General features: G+C 46.9%; 1 protein-coding gene across 18 annotated transcripts in view; it reads left to right on the top strand.

Moving 5' to 3' along the window:
* snrka (SNF related kinase a) overlaps positions 1-16,561 on the top strand; it is a 73,237-nt gene that overhangs the window by 37,315 nt on the left and 19,361 nt on the right. For all 18 annotated transcript variants that reach the window (XM_065027620.1, XM_065027619.1, XM_065027622.1 and 15 more), the window contains exon 4: positions 13,438-13,650. In XM_065027620.1, the coding sequence (XP_064883692.1) occupies positions 13,438-13,650 (213 nt within the window). The remainder of the gene's footprint in view (positions 1-13,437; positions 13,651-16,561) is intronic.

The raw sequence follows: 16,561 nt of genomic DNA, 5'->3' as shown, positions 1-16,561 counted from the left end.
GACAGAAGAGGAAAATGTAGAGAGGAGGGAGTGAAAGGATGCCAGGTCCGCAGGGAGGCGAGTTTTCCTCCATTTCCGCTCGGCTGCCCGGAGCCCTGTTCTGTGAGCTCGCAATGAGTCGTCGAGCCACTGAGCGGGAGGGGAGGACCGAGCCGGCCTGGAGGATAGGGGACATAGAGAGTCAAGGGATGCAGAAAGGGAGGAGAGGAGGGTTGAGGAGGCAGAATCAGGAGAGAGGTTGGAGAAGGTTTGAGCAGAGGGAAGAGATGATAGGATGGAAGAGGAGAGAGTAGCGGGGGAGAGAGAGCGAAGGTTGGGACGGCGCGATACCATCCGAGTAGGGGCAGTGTGGGAAGTGTTGGATGAGAGCGAGAGGGAAAAGGATACAAGGTAGTGGTCGGAGACTTGGAGGGAGTTGCAATGAGGTTAGTGGAAGAACAGCATCTAGTAAAGATGAGGTCGAGCGTATTGCCTGCCTTGTGAGTAGGGGGAAGGTGAGAGGGTGAGGTCAAAAGAGGAGAGGAGTGGAAAGAAGGAGGCAGAGAGGAATGAGTCAAAGGTAGACGTGGGGAGGTTAAAGTCGCCCAGAACTGTGAGAGGTGAGCCGTCCTCAGGAAAGGAGCTTATCAAGGCATCAAGCTCATTGATGAACTCTCCGAGGGAACCTGGAGGGCGATAAATGATAAGGATGTTAAGCTTGAAAGGGCTGGTAACTGTGACAGCATGGAATTCAAAGGAGGCGATAGACAGATGGGTAAGGGGAGAAAGAGAGAATGACCACTTGGGAGAGATGAGGATCCCGGTGCCACCACCCCGCTGACCAGAAGCTCTCGGGGTGTGCGAGAACACGTGGGCGGACGAAGAGAGAGCAGTAGGAGTAGCAGTGTTATCTGTGGTGATCCATGTTTCCGTCAGTGCCAAGAAGTCGAGGGACTGGAGGGAGGCATAGGCTGAGATGAACTCTGCCTTGTTGGCCGCAGATCGGCAGTTCCAGAGGCTACCGGAGACCTGGAACTCCACGTGGGTCGTGCGCGCTGGGACCACCAGATTAGGGTGGCCGCGGCCACGCGGTGTGGAGCGTTTGTATGGTCTGTGCAGAGAGGAGAGAACAGGGATAGACAGACACATAGTTGACAGGCTACAGAAGAGGTTACGCTAATGCAAAGCAGATTGGAATGACAAGTGGGCTACACGTCTCGAATGTTCAGAAAGTTAAGCTTACGTAGCAAGAATCGTATTGACTAAAATGATTAAAATGATACAGTACTGCTGAAGTAGGCTAGCTGGCAGTGGCTGCGTTGTTGACTTTGTAGGCTAGCTGGCAGTGGCTGCGTTGTTGACACTACACTAATCAAGTCGTTCCGTTGAGTGTAATAGTTTCTACAGTGCTGCTATACGGGGGCTAGCTGGTTAGCTAGCAGTGTTGATTACGTTACGTTGCGTTAAAAGAACGACAATAGCTGGCTAGCTAACCTAGAAAATCGCTCTAGACTACACAATTATCTTTGATACAAAGACGGCTATGTAGCTAGCTATGTAGCTAGCTACGATCAAACAAATCAAACCGTTGTACTGTAATGAAATGAAATGAAAATGTGATACTACCTGTGGAGCGAAGCGGAATGCGACCGGGTTGTTGAGTGCGGAAGTTCTATTCGGTAGACGTTGGCTAGCTGTTGGCTAGCTAGCAGTGTCTCCTACGTTAAGGACGACCAATAGCTGGCTAGCTAACCTCGGTAAATTAAGATAATCACTCTAAAACTACACACTCTAAACTACACAATTATCTTGGATACGAAGACAGCAAAGACAACTATGTAGCTAGCTAACACTACACTAATCAAGTCGTTCAGTTGAGTGTAATAGTTTCTACAGTGCTGCTATTCGGTAGACGGTGGACGTTTGCTAGCTGGCTAGCTGCTGGGCAGATAGCAGTGTAGACTACGTTAGGCGACTAAGAAGAAAAATACGATAATTACGAAATTATCTTTGATACAATGACGGCTATGTAGCTAGCTAAGAAGAAATTGCTAAGATTAGACAAATCAAACCGTTGTACTATAATGAAATGTAATGAAATGTAATGAAAAGTTATACTACCTACCTATCATTAGAGTTGAATATGGAACGGCTCCAACCCATCATTAGAATTGAATATGGAACATGTTGTGTTACCTATCATTAGAATTGAATATGGAACATGACTATCATTAGAGTTGAATATGGAACATGTTGTGTTATCTATCATTAGAGTTGAATATGGAACATGTTTTGTTACCTATCATTAGAATTGAATATGGAACATGTTGTGTTACCTATCATTAGAGTTGAATATTGAATATGGAACATGTTTGTTACCTATCATTAGAATTGAATATGGAACATGTTGTGTTATCTATCATTGTTGAATATGGAACATGTTGTGTTACCTATCATTAGAGTTGAATATGGAACATGTGTTGTTACTATCTATCATTAGAATTGAAATATGGTTAATCAGTTGAATATGGAACATGTTGTTACCTATCATTAGAGTTGAATATGGAACATGTTGTTACCTATCATTAAAGTTGAATATGGAACATGTTACCTATCATTAGAGTTGAATATGGAACATGTGTTTGTTACCTATCATTGAATATGGAACATGTTGTTACCTATCATTGTCTTTACTATCATTAAATTGAAGACTTATGGAACATGTTTTTTATCATTAGAATTGAATATGGAACATGTTGTGTTCTATCATTGAGTTGAATATGGAACAGTATTATCATTAGAGTTGAATATGGAACATGTTGTCAACTGTCTTTACTATCATTAATCATTGTTTTTATCAAAGTTCTGTAATTAATTAACGATCAACTGATTAATCATGTAACTGTAATTAACTAGGAAGTCAGGGCACCAAGGAAAAATATTCAGATTACAAGGTTATAATTTCCTAATATAACCTTTCAGATATTTTCATATCTGATCCATAGTCTTCTGATTTATGAATTATTTACTTTACCTCACGTTAGTCTCATTCCAAACGTCGTAAATTGTTGGTTATCTGCACGAACCCAGTCTTCACTGAGTCATCCAAACATCAATCGTCTTAAATCATTTATTTATTACTAACTAAGTAATTCACAGAAATACATAAACAAACAAACAAGGTAAATGTGGTTACGAGAAAGGATAGGAGAATGTGCCCTAGTGGGCTAAACCGGCATCGTGGCTTGTTAGACAAAAGGGAAGTGGGGGTCCACTAAGAAGTCACTACAGAGTGATAATTATAACTATTGAAATGCTAATCCTTTACACATGAACGCTCACTCATTCGGGAACAATTACAATCAATACATATATTTACGCTCAGTGTGTCGTCTTGATTACATTTACATTTTACATTTAAGTCATTTAGCAGACGCTCTTATCCAGAGCGACTTACAAATTGGTCAAAAGATTGCTGGTCAAAAGTTGTTTATTTTGTAGAATTGTCCGTCTCTCTCCCTCGCTCTCTGTCGCGGTTATAGTGGATAGTTCAGAGTGACATTCATTCGTTTTGTTATAGAATGGATGTTTCGGCGGTTGTCGTTCTTCGCGTTCAATGATACCGAATTCCTAGCTGCAGACTCGTAATTAATATCAAAGACTTGTTCTTATTCTGTCGGTATCGATAGTCTAAGAGTTTAAACACGTGGTATGGTTCAAAGATTCAGCAATGGTCTACAACCTTTGTCCTCCTAATGGAGTAAAACATGGTCTGGTGATAATTTCCCAAAGTTGGGTTTTATTCGGAATTGCAGAAAAGGGGCTATTTTGGAAGATATTATATCGATACTTAGACTTTTTTTTGTTGCTAGGTGGCGTTAGCTAGTGCTAGTCGGCAGTACTTGCGTCAAAACTCAGGTATTTTTCAACCTATAGCTTGTTCTCCTTTTTAAACAGTGAGCCAACAAGTTTTCAATACTTTTATTTCCATGTCTGATCAAAACGTATTTTCTCAGTCTCTCTCATCTCTCTGCAACAGACATAGTGAGCAATATGTTTAGAATCGGATCGTAATACAATAGAATTATGAGAATCGCAATCCATATCGTATCGGCCCGTAAGTATCATAATTATATTGTATCAAGAGGTCCCTGGCGGTTACCAGCCCTAATGTATCGTCTATTACATCCACATGTTTATCTAAACAAACAGTTGTTTGTTACAACTTGTCACAATTTGACTAATGTGTTTTGATATTCAGTGTCTTTGACTTTTTTCCCAAGGAATGTATCTCATGTCAGAGCAGACATCTATCTAACCAGGGCCATTCATACAGCTCTCACTATGCACAGTCACACATACCAAATCTGCATGTTGACATTAGCCGTTCTATGTGTCAAATCTCATGTTGTCACATGCCTCGTAAACAACAGGTATAGACTAACAGTGAAATGCTGAACTTACGGGCCCTTTCCAAATATGCAGAGAGAACATTTTAAAACATTATAGAAAGATAATACCACAAGGAATGAATAAATCCACAATGAGTTGTATACACGTGTTACCAGTACAGTGTGTTGTCCTCATTCTACATACCAGAGAGTTTATTATGATGATGAATAGGCCTGTATTGCATTTATCTTTGGTCTCTACAGAAAACAACTACAAGCCACACCTCATTTTAATGGACTAAAGCCGATTTAGGTAGCCTAGTTGTTAGAGTGTTGGACTAGTAACCGATAGGTTGCAAGATCGAATCCCCTAGCTGACAAGGTAAAAATCTGTCGTTCTGCTCCTGAACAAGGCAGTTAACCCACTGTTCCTAGGCTGTTATTGTAAATAAGAATTTGTTCTTAACTGACTTGCCTGGTAAAATAAAATAATAATCTAGGTCTAACTTTCTGGGGTCAGGATTGTGATAACGAGGTCAAAAAAATAAGTTAGTCAGTGTTGGCTGATTTTAATGAACAGACCTGTACTGTGAGGTGAGTCAGGCTGTTAGCATTATGCGAATTAGCGGTTGGCAAGTGAACTTTCTGTGAGTTGCCGCCCCAATGGAGGATGAGAGGAGAGTGAAGAGATTGGACTGGGGAGGCTGGTTGCTTCAGGGCTCAGCACAGCAGACTACACAACGTTGACCCTGCCTGACTCAGTCACAGAGGGGGAGCAGGTGTTGTCCGGGAAGAGAGACTGAAACCACCAAAACAGCCTTTAGCCCATTTAGGCTCAGCCAGTCAGTCCCCTATCTCTCTCTCACTCCTCTCTCCTCTCTCTCACTCCTCTCTCTCTCTCTCTCTCTCCTCTCTCTCTTGCTCTCTCTCCCTCTCTCTCACTCCCGTCTCCTCTCCCCTCTCTCTCACTCCCGTCTCACCTCCCCTCTCTCTCACTCCCTTCTCCTCTCTCTCTCACTCCCGTCTCCTCTCCCCTCTCTCTCACTCCCGTCTCCTCTCCCCTCTCTCACTCCCGTCTCCTCTCCCCTCTCTCTCACTCCCTCTCCTCTCTCTCTCTCTCACTCTCCCTCTCCTCCCTCTCCTCTCTCTCTCTCTCTCACTCCCGTCTCCTCTCCCCTCTCTCTCACTCCCGTCTCCTCTCTCTCTCTCTCTCACTCCCGTCTCCTCTCCTCTCTCTCTCTCACTCCCGTCTCCTCGCCCCTCTCTCTCACTCCCGTCTCCTCTCCCCTCTCTCTCACTCCCGTCTCCTCTCCCCTCTCTCTCACTCCCGTCTCCTCTTCCCTCTCTCTCACTCCCGTCTCCTCTCCCCTCTCTCTCACTCCCGTCTCCCCTCCCCTCTCTCTCGCCCGTCTCCTGATGGAAAGAGATCAGTAAGAGGCTTTCAGTTTAGGATGGGTCCTGGGCAGTGTTGTGTTTTTCGTCCTAGATAAGCAGGTCCACCTGGGATAGGGCTGTACTGCCAAGCTGCTAGATTCCTGTTTTTTTCTTCTTCCTCATTAGCATATTTATTGTCTCTGTTCCATTCTTTCGCGCATGCTTTGCCAAAATGTGTTTACTTGCCTCAATTAATAATTCAGGAAGTCTTTTGCATTTTATCCCCTTGAGTTGTTTGATTTTGTCATTCCTGGTTTTAATAAATATGCATTTTTTTTTAGGGGATTAGATTTTAAAACGCTGAGTTTCTCAGCATGACGTGGAAATGCTCTTCATATTGAGCCAATCACAGAGGATGAAACACTGTACTTTTCAGTTGCTTTGTTCATTGATCATGTGCATTGTCTGTTTGTCTGGAATCCATTTCACTCAGTCTTTGATTGCTGTCCTCGTCAACTCCTATCACGTTGATATCTGTTATACCTTCCTACTTCTGCAGGCCTACTCCGAAGTAGTTGACGTTGTGTCTCGGGGAGCTGAAATCATGACCATTTTCTAGAAATATGGAGTAACGTGCTTCATCTCTTTTCTATGGCAACATTATCATTTTATTCAATAGACTAGGCCTAGCCTTTGTTGCGCGTGATGTCACATTATATATGCTATAAAATGTCTTCATATGCAGAGGAATGTGCAATTAATAAAATGACATACCAGCACATTACTCCCTTCTCTCTTTTTCTCTCGGTCTCTCACTTCCCGCTTTCTTTTCTTTGCTTCTTTCTCTCTTCTCTCTTGCTGTTGCTCTCATCTCTCTTGCTGTTGCTCTATCACAGGTCCTCCTCTTCCCCCCTTTCTCCTCTCTCTCCATGCCTGCCTGCTGTTAGAGTACGGTAGCCAAGCCTCCATTCTCTAGGAGAGCGGAGATACTGCATGCATGACTAGGAGGTTACTATAAATATCCCCATAGCAGTTTCCTGTCTTCTTCCCCTGAGAGAAGAGTGAGGCTGGAATGGGTAGAGACAGGAGGACTGAGTGAGGCTGGAATGGGTAGAGACAGGAGGACTGAGTGAGGCTGGAATGGGTAGAGACAGGAGGACTGAGTGAGGCTGGAATGGGTAGAGACAGGAGGACTGAGTGAGGCTGGAATGGGTAGAGACAGGAGGACTGAGTGAGGCTGGAATGGGTAGAGACAGGAGGACTGAGTGAGGCTGGAATGGGTAGAGACAGGAGGACTGAGTGAGGATGGAATGGGTAGAGACAGGAGGACTGAGTGAGGATGGAATGGGTAGAGACAGGAGGACTGAGTGAGGATGGAATGGGTAGAGACAGGAGGACTGAGTAAGGAATGAGTAGATATCGAGAGAGACAGGAGGGGTGAGCTAGGATGGTTAGAGGCTAGAATGGTTAGAGGCTGGAAGGGTGAGGCTGGAGGGGTGAGGCTGGAGGGGTGAGGCTAGAATTGGTAGAGGCTGAAGGGGTGAGGCTGAAGGTGTGAAGCTGGAGGGTGAGGCAGGAATGGGTAGAGGCTGGAGGGGTGAGTCTGGAATGGGTAGAGGCTGGAGAGGTGAGGCTGGAATTGGTAGAGGCTAGAGGGGTGAAGCTGGAGAGTGAGGCAGGAATGGGTAGAGGCTGGAGGGGTGAGTCTGGAATGGGTAGAGGCTGGAGGGGTGAGGCTGGAGGGGTGAGTCTGAAATGGGTAGAGGCTGGAGGGGTGAGGCTGGAGGGGTGAGGCTGGAGGGGTGAGGCTGGAGGGGTGAGGCTGAAGGTGTGAAGCTGGAGGGTGAGGCAGGAATGGGTAGAGGCTGGAGGGGTGAGGCTGGAGGGGTGAGACTGAAATGGGTAGAGGCTGGAGGGGTGAGGCTGGAATGGGTAGAGGCTGGAGGGGTGAGACTGGAATGGGTAGAGACTGGAATGGGTAGGGACTGGAAGGGTGGGTCTGAAGGTGGGAAGCTGGAGGGGTGAGTCTGGAATGGGTAGAGGCTGGAGGGGTGTGTCTGGAATGGGTAGAGGCTGGAGGGGTGTGTCTGGAATGGGTAGAGGCAGGAGGGGTGAGTCTGGAATGGGTAGAGACAGGAGGACTGAGTGAGGCTGGAATGGGTAGAGTCCGGAGGACTAAGTAAGGAATGAGTAGATATCGAGAGAGACAGGAGGGGTGAGCTAGGATGGTTAGAGGCTAGAATGGTTAGAGGCTGGAATGGTGAGGCTGGAGGGGTGAGGCTGAAGGTGTGAAGCTGGAGGGTGAGGCAGGAATGGGTAGAGACTGGAGGGGTGAGTCTGGAATGGGTAGAGGCTGGAGAGGTGAGGCTGAAATGGGTAGGGGCTGGAGGGGTGAGGCTGGAATTGGTAGAGGCTGGAGGGGTGAGGCTGAAGGTGTGAAGCTGGAGGGGTGAGGCAGGAATGGGTAGAGGCAGGAGGGGTGAGTCTGAAGGTGTGAAGCTGGAGGGGTGAGTCTGGAATGGGTAGAGGCAGGAGGGGTGAGTCTGGAATGGGTAGAGGCTGGAGGGGTGAGTCTGGAATGGGTAGAGGCTGGAGGGGTGAGTCTGGAATGGGTAGAGGCTGGAGGGGTGAGTCTGGAATGGGTAGAGGCTGGAGGGTGAGTCTGGAATGGGTAGAGGCTGGAGAGGCTGGCTGGGGGTGAGCTGGAATGGGTAGAGGCTGGAGGGGTGAGTCTGGAATGGGTAGAGGCTGGAGGGGGAGGAATGGGTAGAGGCAGGAGGGGTGAGTCTGGAATGGGTAGAGGCAGGAGGGGTGAGTCTGGAATGGGTAGAGGCTGGAGGGGTGAGTCTGGAATGGGTAGAGGCAGGAGGGGTGAGTCTGGAATGGGTAGAGGCAGGAGGGGTGAGGCTGAAGGTGTGAAGCTGGAGGGGTGAGTCTGGAATGGGTAGAGGCAGGAGGGGTGAGTCTGGAATGGGTGAGTCTGGAATGGGTAGAGGCTGGAGGGGTGAGTCTGGAATGGGTAGAGGCTGGAGGGGTGAGGCTGGAGGGGTGAGGCTGGAATGGGTAGAGGCTGGAATGGGTAGAGGCTGGAGGGGTGAGGCTGGAATGGGTAGAGGCTGGAGGGGTGAGTCTGGAATGGGTAGAGGCTGGAGGGGTGAGTCTGGAATGGGTAGAGGCAGGAGGGGTGAGTCTGGAATGGGTAGAGGCAGGAGGGGTGAGTCTGGAATGGGTAGAGGCTGGAGGGGTGAGTCTGGAATGGGTAGAGGCAGGAGGGGTGGGTCTGGAATGGGGAGTGAAATAATACATGTAGGTATGCATCAGACTCTTAACATGCTCAGACAGAAGTAAAGCTTATGTTTAGATAAATATTGTACAGAACCTTTGACGGATAGAATTATGATGGAAAGGCCTAGTCTTGGGCCTAGTCAGAAGCTCTCCTATCACGTGTGTGTGCGTGCGTTTGCCATGCGCATGCATTTCTGTGGTTTGGTCACGCAGTCTGCGTCACAGCTGGCAGAGGGAAATGGAAGCGGACAGCGGTTATTAAAAAACGGGTTGGATTCTTCTTATCAGGGGTCTGCCTGGCCTGCCACTCTTTAGATAGGCATACTGCTCCGCTCCGGGTCTACAGGAGCCCAGAGCTGACAAATCCCTGGCCAGGCAGACAGACTGCACACCGACTGGGCTGAGACACCATGCAGAAGATGGCACAGCTCACAGGAGGAGGACGGCACACAAAACTCAGCTAACCCACATCTGCTTCTCTCTGTGTAGGCTGTAGCTAGTCAGTGAGTGTAGGCTGTAGCTAGTCTGTGAGTGTAGGCTGTAGCTAGTCTGTGAGTGTAGGCTGTAGCTAGTCTGTGAGTGTAGGCTGTAGCTAGTCTGTGAGTGTAGGCTGTAGCTAGTCTGTGAGTGTAGGCTGTAGCTAGTCTGCGAGTGTAGGCTGTAGCTAGTCTGCGAGTGTAGGATGTAGCTAGTCTGCGAGTGTAGGCTGTAGCTAGTCTGTGCGAGTGTAGGCTGTAGCTAGTCTGTGCGAGTGTAGGCTGTAGCTAGTCTGTGCAAGTGTAGGCTGTAGCTAGTCTGTGTGTGCGAGTGTAGGCTGTAGCTAGTCTGTGTGTGCGAGTGTAGGCTGTAGCTAGTCTGTGCAAGTGTAGGCTGTAGCTAGTCTGTGCGAGTGTAGGCTGTAGCTAGTCTGTGTGTGTGTGTGTAGGCTGTAGCTAGTCTGTGTGTGTGTGTAGGCTGTAGCTAGTCTGTGTGTGTGTGTAGGTTGTAGCTAGTCTCTGTGTGTGTGTAGGCTGTAGCTAGTGTGTGTGTGTGTGTGTGTAGGCTGTAGCTAGTCTGTGTGTGTGTGTAGGCTGTAGCTAGTCTGTGTGTGTGTGGGCTGTAGCTAGTCTGTGTGTGTGGGCTGTAGCTAGTCTGTGTGTGTGTGTGTGGGCTGTAGCTAGTCTGTGTGTGTGTGTGTGGGCTGTAGCTAGTCTGTGTGTGTGTGTGTAGGCTGTAGCTAGTCTGTGTGTGTGTGTGGGCTGTAGCTAGTCTGTGTCTGTGTGTGGGCTGTAGCTAGTCTTTGTCTGTGTGTGTGGGCTGTAGCTAGTCTGTGTGTGTGGGCTGTAGCTAGTCTGTGTGTGTGGGCTGTAGCTAGTCTGTGTGTGTGTGTGGGCTGTAGCTAGTCTGTGTGTGTGTGTGTAGGCTGTAGCTAGTTTGTGTGTGTGGACTGTAGCTAGTCTGTGTGTGTGTGTGTGGGCTGTAGCTAGTCTGTGTGTGTGTGTGTAGCTGTAGCTGTGTCTGTGTGTGTGGGCTGTAGCTAGTCTGTGTGTGTGTGGGCTGTAGCTAGTCTGTGTCTGTGTGTGTGGGCTGTAGCTAGTCTGTGTGTGTGGGCTGTAGCTAGTCTGTGTGTGTGGGCTGTAGCTAGTCTGTGTGTGTGTGTGTGTGGGCTGTAGCTAGTCTGTGTGTGTGTGTGTGTGTGTGTGTGTGGGCGGCTGTAGCTAGTCTGTGTCTGTGTGTGTGAGCTGTAGCTAGTCTGTGTGTGGGCTGTAGCTAGTCTGTGTGTGTGTGTGTAGGCTGTAGCGAGTGTGTGTAGGCTGTAGCTAGTGTGTGTGTGTGTAGGCTGTAGCTAGTGTGAGTGTGTGTGTGTGTGTAGGCTGTAGCTAGTGTGTGTGTGTATGTGTGTGTGTAGGCTGTAGCTAGCATGTGTGTGTAGGCTGTAGCTAGCGTGTGTGTGTGTAGGCGGTAGCTAGTCTGTGTGTGTAGGCTGTAGCTAGTCTGTGTGTGTAGGCTGTAGCTAGTTTGTGTGTGTAGGCTGTAGCTAGTTTGTGTGTGTAGGCTGTAGCTAGTTTGTGTGTGTATGTGTAGGCTGTAGCTAGTGTGTGTGTGTTTGTAGGCTGTAGCTAGTCTGTGTGTGTAGGCTGTAGCTAGTCTGTGTGTGTAGGCTGTAGCTAGTTTGTGTGTGTGTAGGCTGTAGCTAGTCTGTGTCTGTGTGTGTAGGCTGTAGCTAGTGTGTGTGTGTAGGCTGTAGCTAGTGTGTGTGTGTAGGCTGGAGCTAGTATGTGTGTAGGCTGGAGCTAGTATGTGTGTGTTTGTAGGCTGGAGCTAGTATGTGTGTGTTTGTAGGCTGTAGCTAGTGTGTGTGTGTGTAGGCTGTAGCTTAAACTGCTGTTTTAGGTCTCGTTCTGACAGTCTTTTGGTTTTCCAGCATCTAAGAGAAAGGAAGGGGCAGAGACAGGATGTTGTGTTGATTACTTGGTCATTGTCCACTGTACAATATGTCATTTAGCAGACGCTTTCATCAAAAGCGACCTACAGTCATGCATACATTTATAGAGTGGGGCAAAAAAGTATTTAGTCAGCCACCAAATGTGCAAGTTCTCCCACTTAAAAAGATGAGAGAGGACTGTAATTTTCATCATAGGTACACTTCAACTATGACAGACAAAATGAGAAAAAAAAATCCAGGATTTTTTATGAATTTATTTGCAAATTGTCGTGGAAAATAAGTATTTGGTCACCTACAAACAAGCAAGATTTCTGGCTCTCACAGACCTGTAACTTCTTCTTTAAGAGGCTCCTCTGTCCTCAACTCGTTACCTGTATTAATGGCACCTGTTTGAACTTGTAATCAGTATAAAAGACACCTGTCCACAACCTCAAACAGTCACACTCCAAACTCCACTATGGCCAAGACCAAAGAGCTGTCAAAGGACACCAGAAACAAAATTGTAGACGTGCACCAGGCTGGGAAGACTGAATCTGCAATAGATAAGCACCTTGGTTTGAAGAAATCAACTGTGGGAGCAATTATTAGGAAATGGAAGACATACAAGACCACTGATAATCTCCCTCGATCTGGGGCTCCACGTAAGATCTCACCCCGTGGGGTCAAAATGATCACAAGAACGGTGAGAAAAAATCCCAGAACCATACAGGGGGACCTAGTGAATGACCTGCAGAGAGCTGGGACCTAACAAAGCCCTACCATCAGTAACACACTACGCCGCCAGGGACTCAAATCCTGCAGTGCCAGACGTGTCCCCCTGCTTAAGCCAGTACATGTCCAGGCCCGTCTGAAGTTTGCTAGAGAGCATTTGGATTATCCAGAAGAAGATTGGGAGAATGTCATATGGTCAGATGAAATCAAAATATAACTTTTTGGTAAAAACTAAGCTTGTCGTGTTTGGAGGACAAAGAATGCTGAGTTGCATCCAAAGAACACCATACCTACTGTGAAGCATGGGGGTGGAAACATCATGCTTTGGGGCTGTTTTTCTGCAAAGGGACCAGGACGACTGATCCGTGTCAAGGAAAGAATGAATTGGGCCATGTATCGTGAGATTTTGAGTGAAAACCTCCTTCCATCAGCAAGGGCATTGAAGATGAAACGTGGCTGGGTCTTTCAGCATGACAATGATCCCAAACACACCGCCCGGGCAACAAAGGAGTGGCTTCGTAAGAAGCATTTCAAGGTCCTGGAGTGGCCTAGCCAGTCTCCAGATCTCAACCCCATAGAAAATCTTTGGAGGGAGTTGAAAGTCCGTGTTGCCCAGCAACAGCCCCAAAACATCACTGCTCTAGAGGAGATCTGCATGGAGGAATGGGCCAAAATACCAGCAACAATGTGTGAAAACCTTGTGAAGACTTACAGAAAACGTTTGACCTCTGTCATTGCCAACAAAGGGTATATAACAAAGTATTGAGATAAACTTTTGTTATTGACCAAATACTTATTTTCCACCATAATTGGCAAATAAATCCATTAAAAATCCTACAATGTGATTTTCTGGATTTTTTTTCTTCTCATTCGGTCTGTCATAGTTGAAGTGTACCTATGATGAAAATTACAGGCCTCTCATCTTTTTAAGTGGGAGAACTTGCACAATTGGTGGCTGACTAAATACTTTTTTTTGGGGGGGTAACTCAATTTTAGGAAGGTGTCCTGAATGTTTTGTAAACTGTCTTCATCCATAACTGTTGGGTATATGGTAGTTGTGCCAACACAGGGGATGCTGTGGTCGTTTGCAATGTGACTAACATGGTGCCCTCTCTTTTCTGCCTCTCTTTTTGCCTCTGTTTTCTCTCTCTCTCAGTGCAATTCAATGAGCTTTATTGGCATGATAAAACATCTTACATTACCAGAGCAAACCTATAAGAGCAATTTCAATCAATGATGACAAAAACAATGAGTAGTTTTTCCTCCCTCTAGTCTGGTAGGCCGGATGCTGCAGCGGGACCCAAAGGGCCGTGCGTCTCTGGAGGAGATAGAGAGCCATGCCTGGCTGCAGGGGGTGGACCCGTCCCCAGCCACCAAGTTCAACACCCCCCTGGTGTCTCATAAGAGCCTGTCTGAGGACGAGCACAACGGGATCATACAGCGCATGGTTCTGGGGGACATCGCAGACCGAGAGCCCATAGTAGAGTAAGTCAACACACATACATAGACATGAACTCAGCAAAAAAAGAAATGTCCTCACTGTCAACTGCTTTTTTTGTCAGCAAACTTAATATATGTAAATATTTGTTTGAGCATAACAAGATTCAACAACTGAGATATAAACTGAACATAAATTGAATAATGTGTCCCTGAACAAAGGGGGGTCAAAAGGGGGGGCCAGTTCTTGCTGTGAGACGTTACCCCACTCTTCCACCAAGGCACCTGCAAGTTCCCGGACATTTCTGGGGGGAAATGGCCCTAGCCCTCACCCTCCGACCCAACAGGTCCCAGACGTGCTCAATGGGATTGAGATCCGGGCTCTTCGCTGGCCATGGCAGAACACTGCCATTCCTGTCTTGCAGGAAATCACTCACAGAACGAACAGTATGGCTGGTGGCATTGTCATGCTGGAGGGTCATGTCAGGATGAGCCTGCAGGTAGGGTACCACATGAGGGAGGAGGATGTCTTCCCTGTAACGCACAGCGTTGAGATTGCAGGCAATGACAACAAGCTCAGTCCGATGATGCTGTGACAGACCATGACGGACCCTCTACCTCCAAATCGATCCCGCTCCAGAGTACAGGCCTCGGTGTAATGCTCATTCCTTTGACGATAAAACCAGAATCCAACCATCACCCCTGGTGAGACAAAACCGCGACTCGTCAGTGAAGAGCACTTTTTGCCAGTCCTGTCTGGTCCAGCGATGGTGGGTTTGTGCCCATAGGCTACACTATTTCTGGTGAGGACTTGCCTTACAACAAGCCTACAAGCCCTCAGTCCAGCCTCTCTCAGCCTATTGTGGGCAGTCTGAGCACTGATGGAGGGATTGTGCCCATAGGCTACACTATTTCTGGTGAGGACTTGCCTTACAACAGGCCTACAAGCCCTCAGTCCAGCCTCTCTCAGCCTATTGTGGACAGTCTGAGCACTGATGGAGGGATTGTGCGTTCCTAGTGTAACTCCGGCAGTTGTTTTTGCCTTCCTGTACCTGTCCCGCAGGTGTGATGTTCGGATGTACCGATCCTGTGTAGGTGTTGTGACACGTGGTCTGCCACTGCGAGGACAATCAGCTGTCCGTCCTGTCTCTCTGTAGTGCTGTTTTAGGTGTCTCACAGTACGGACATTGCAATTTATTGCCCTGGCCACATCTGCAGTCCTCATGCCTCCTTGCAGCATGCCTAAGGCACGTTCACGCAGATGAGCAGGGACCCTGGGCATATTTCTTTTGGTGTTTTTCAGAGTCAGTAGAAAGGCCTCTTTAGTGTCCTAAGTTTTCATAACTGTGACCTTAATTGCCTACCGTCTGTAAGCTGTTAGTGTCTTAACGACAGTTCCACATTTGCATGTTCATTAATTGTTTATGGTTCATTGAACAAGCATGGGAAACAGGGTTTAAACCCTTTACAATGAAGATCTGTGAAGTTATTTGGATTTTTACGAATTATCTTTGAAAGACAGGGTCCTGAAAAGGGACGTTTCTTTCTTTATGTATAGGTATACAAACATGTACCTATACTAGGGCTGTTATGGCGACCGTATTACCGCTACACCGACGGTCACAAGTCGTGACTGTAGTCAAATTCCACATGACCGTTGAGTCTCAGGAACTAGGCTTTTCTAAAACTGTGCTCTGATGCTGTTGATGGTCATTAGTAGCCTACCAAACTTGCTAATGGCCTGATACTCAGGGCTCTATTGTCCCTCCATCAGGTCCTAATGGCCTGGTACTCAGGGCTCTACGGTCCCTCCATCAGGTCCTAATGGCCGGGTACTCAGGGCTCTACAGTCCCTCAATCAAGTCCTAATGGCCTGGTACTCAGGGCTCTACGGTCCCTCCATCAGGTCCTAATGGCCTGGTACTCAGGGCTCTACGGTCCCTCCATCAGGTCCTAATGGCCTGGTACTCAGGGCTCTATTGTCCCTCTATCTACTCTGACATCAATGCAAATGCAATGGAGAATCATGAGTTCGTGTTGCGCAACATTTCTATAGGCTATTCAAACTGAGATTTAATGGCCTCTTAAGAGGATCCCATCAGCTTTCTATAGTTTTACTATATTTAATTCTCAACTTCCCTAATATTAAGCACATTGCTTCTCTTTACAACAGGAGTAGTCTACCTGGCTGGTATGAAAATGGACCGTGGGAAAAGCATCCTCCATTCGCTATTTATGTGATGACATGTATTTTCCCTCCGTCTTCAGACAGGTGCATGATAATGGTCCATTCTAAATCTAAATGAATTTCCTACTTATATTATTTAATATATGTAAAGACAAGATTCAATTGAGAATAGTCTAATGTGTGACAATATTATCACTTGTAAATGATACCCAGTGTGTGCCGTCTAAGGCAAGAAATAGCACATGATTTTTGCAACTTTTTCAAATCCCATATGTTTTGATAAAGCTTTTATCACAACTAACGTGGCCAAATAACTCTAAGCCTAGTCTATAGGCCTAGGAGCCCTGCAACACGGTTGGTGAGCACAGAGCCTACAGAGCACATAGAGCACAGAGCCTAGTGAAACGTGTTCTTATAAGCTCAGTTATTGCGCAATCTTGTGTGTGAAACCAGTTTTGACTGGCCACTATTTAAAAGAAGATCCCAGCTTTCTCCTGCTAGTAGGTTTATTGCTTAGTTCTTAAAATGAAGTACATTAATCCTCTTTCCAACCGGTGTAGTCTACCTGGTATACATAGGAGTGGTGTGAGTAGCTCATTAATCCTCTTTCCAACCGGTGTAGTCTACCTGGTATACATAGGAGTGGTGTGAGTAGCACATTAATCCTCTTTCCAACCGGTGTAGTCTACCTGGTATACATAGGAGTGGTGTGAGTAGCACATTAATCCTCTTTCCAACCGGTGTAGTCTACCTGGTATACATAGGAGTGGT

This window comes from Oncorhynchus nerka, linkage group LG14 (assembly GCF_034236695.1).
Source record: "Oncorhynchus nerka isolate Pitt River linkage group LG14, Oner_Uvic_2.0, whole genome shotgun sequence".
Classification (NCBI taxonomy): Eukaryota; Metazoa; Chordata; class Actinopteri; order Salmoniformes; family Salmonidae; genus Oncorhynchus; species Oncorhynchus nerka.
This window is presented reverse-complemented; position numbering and strand designations above follow the sequence as displayed.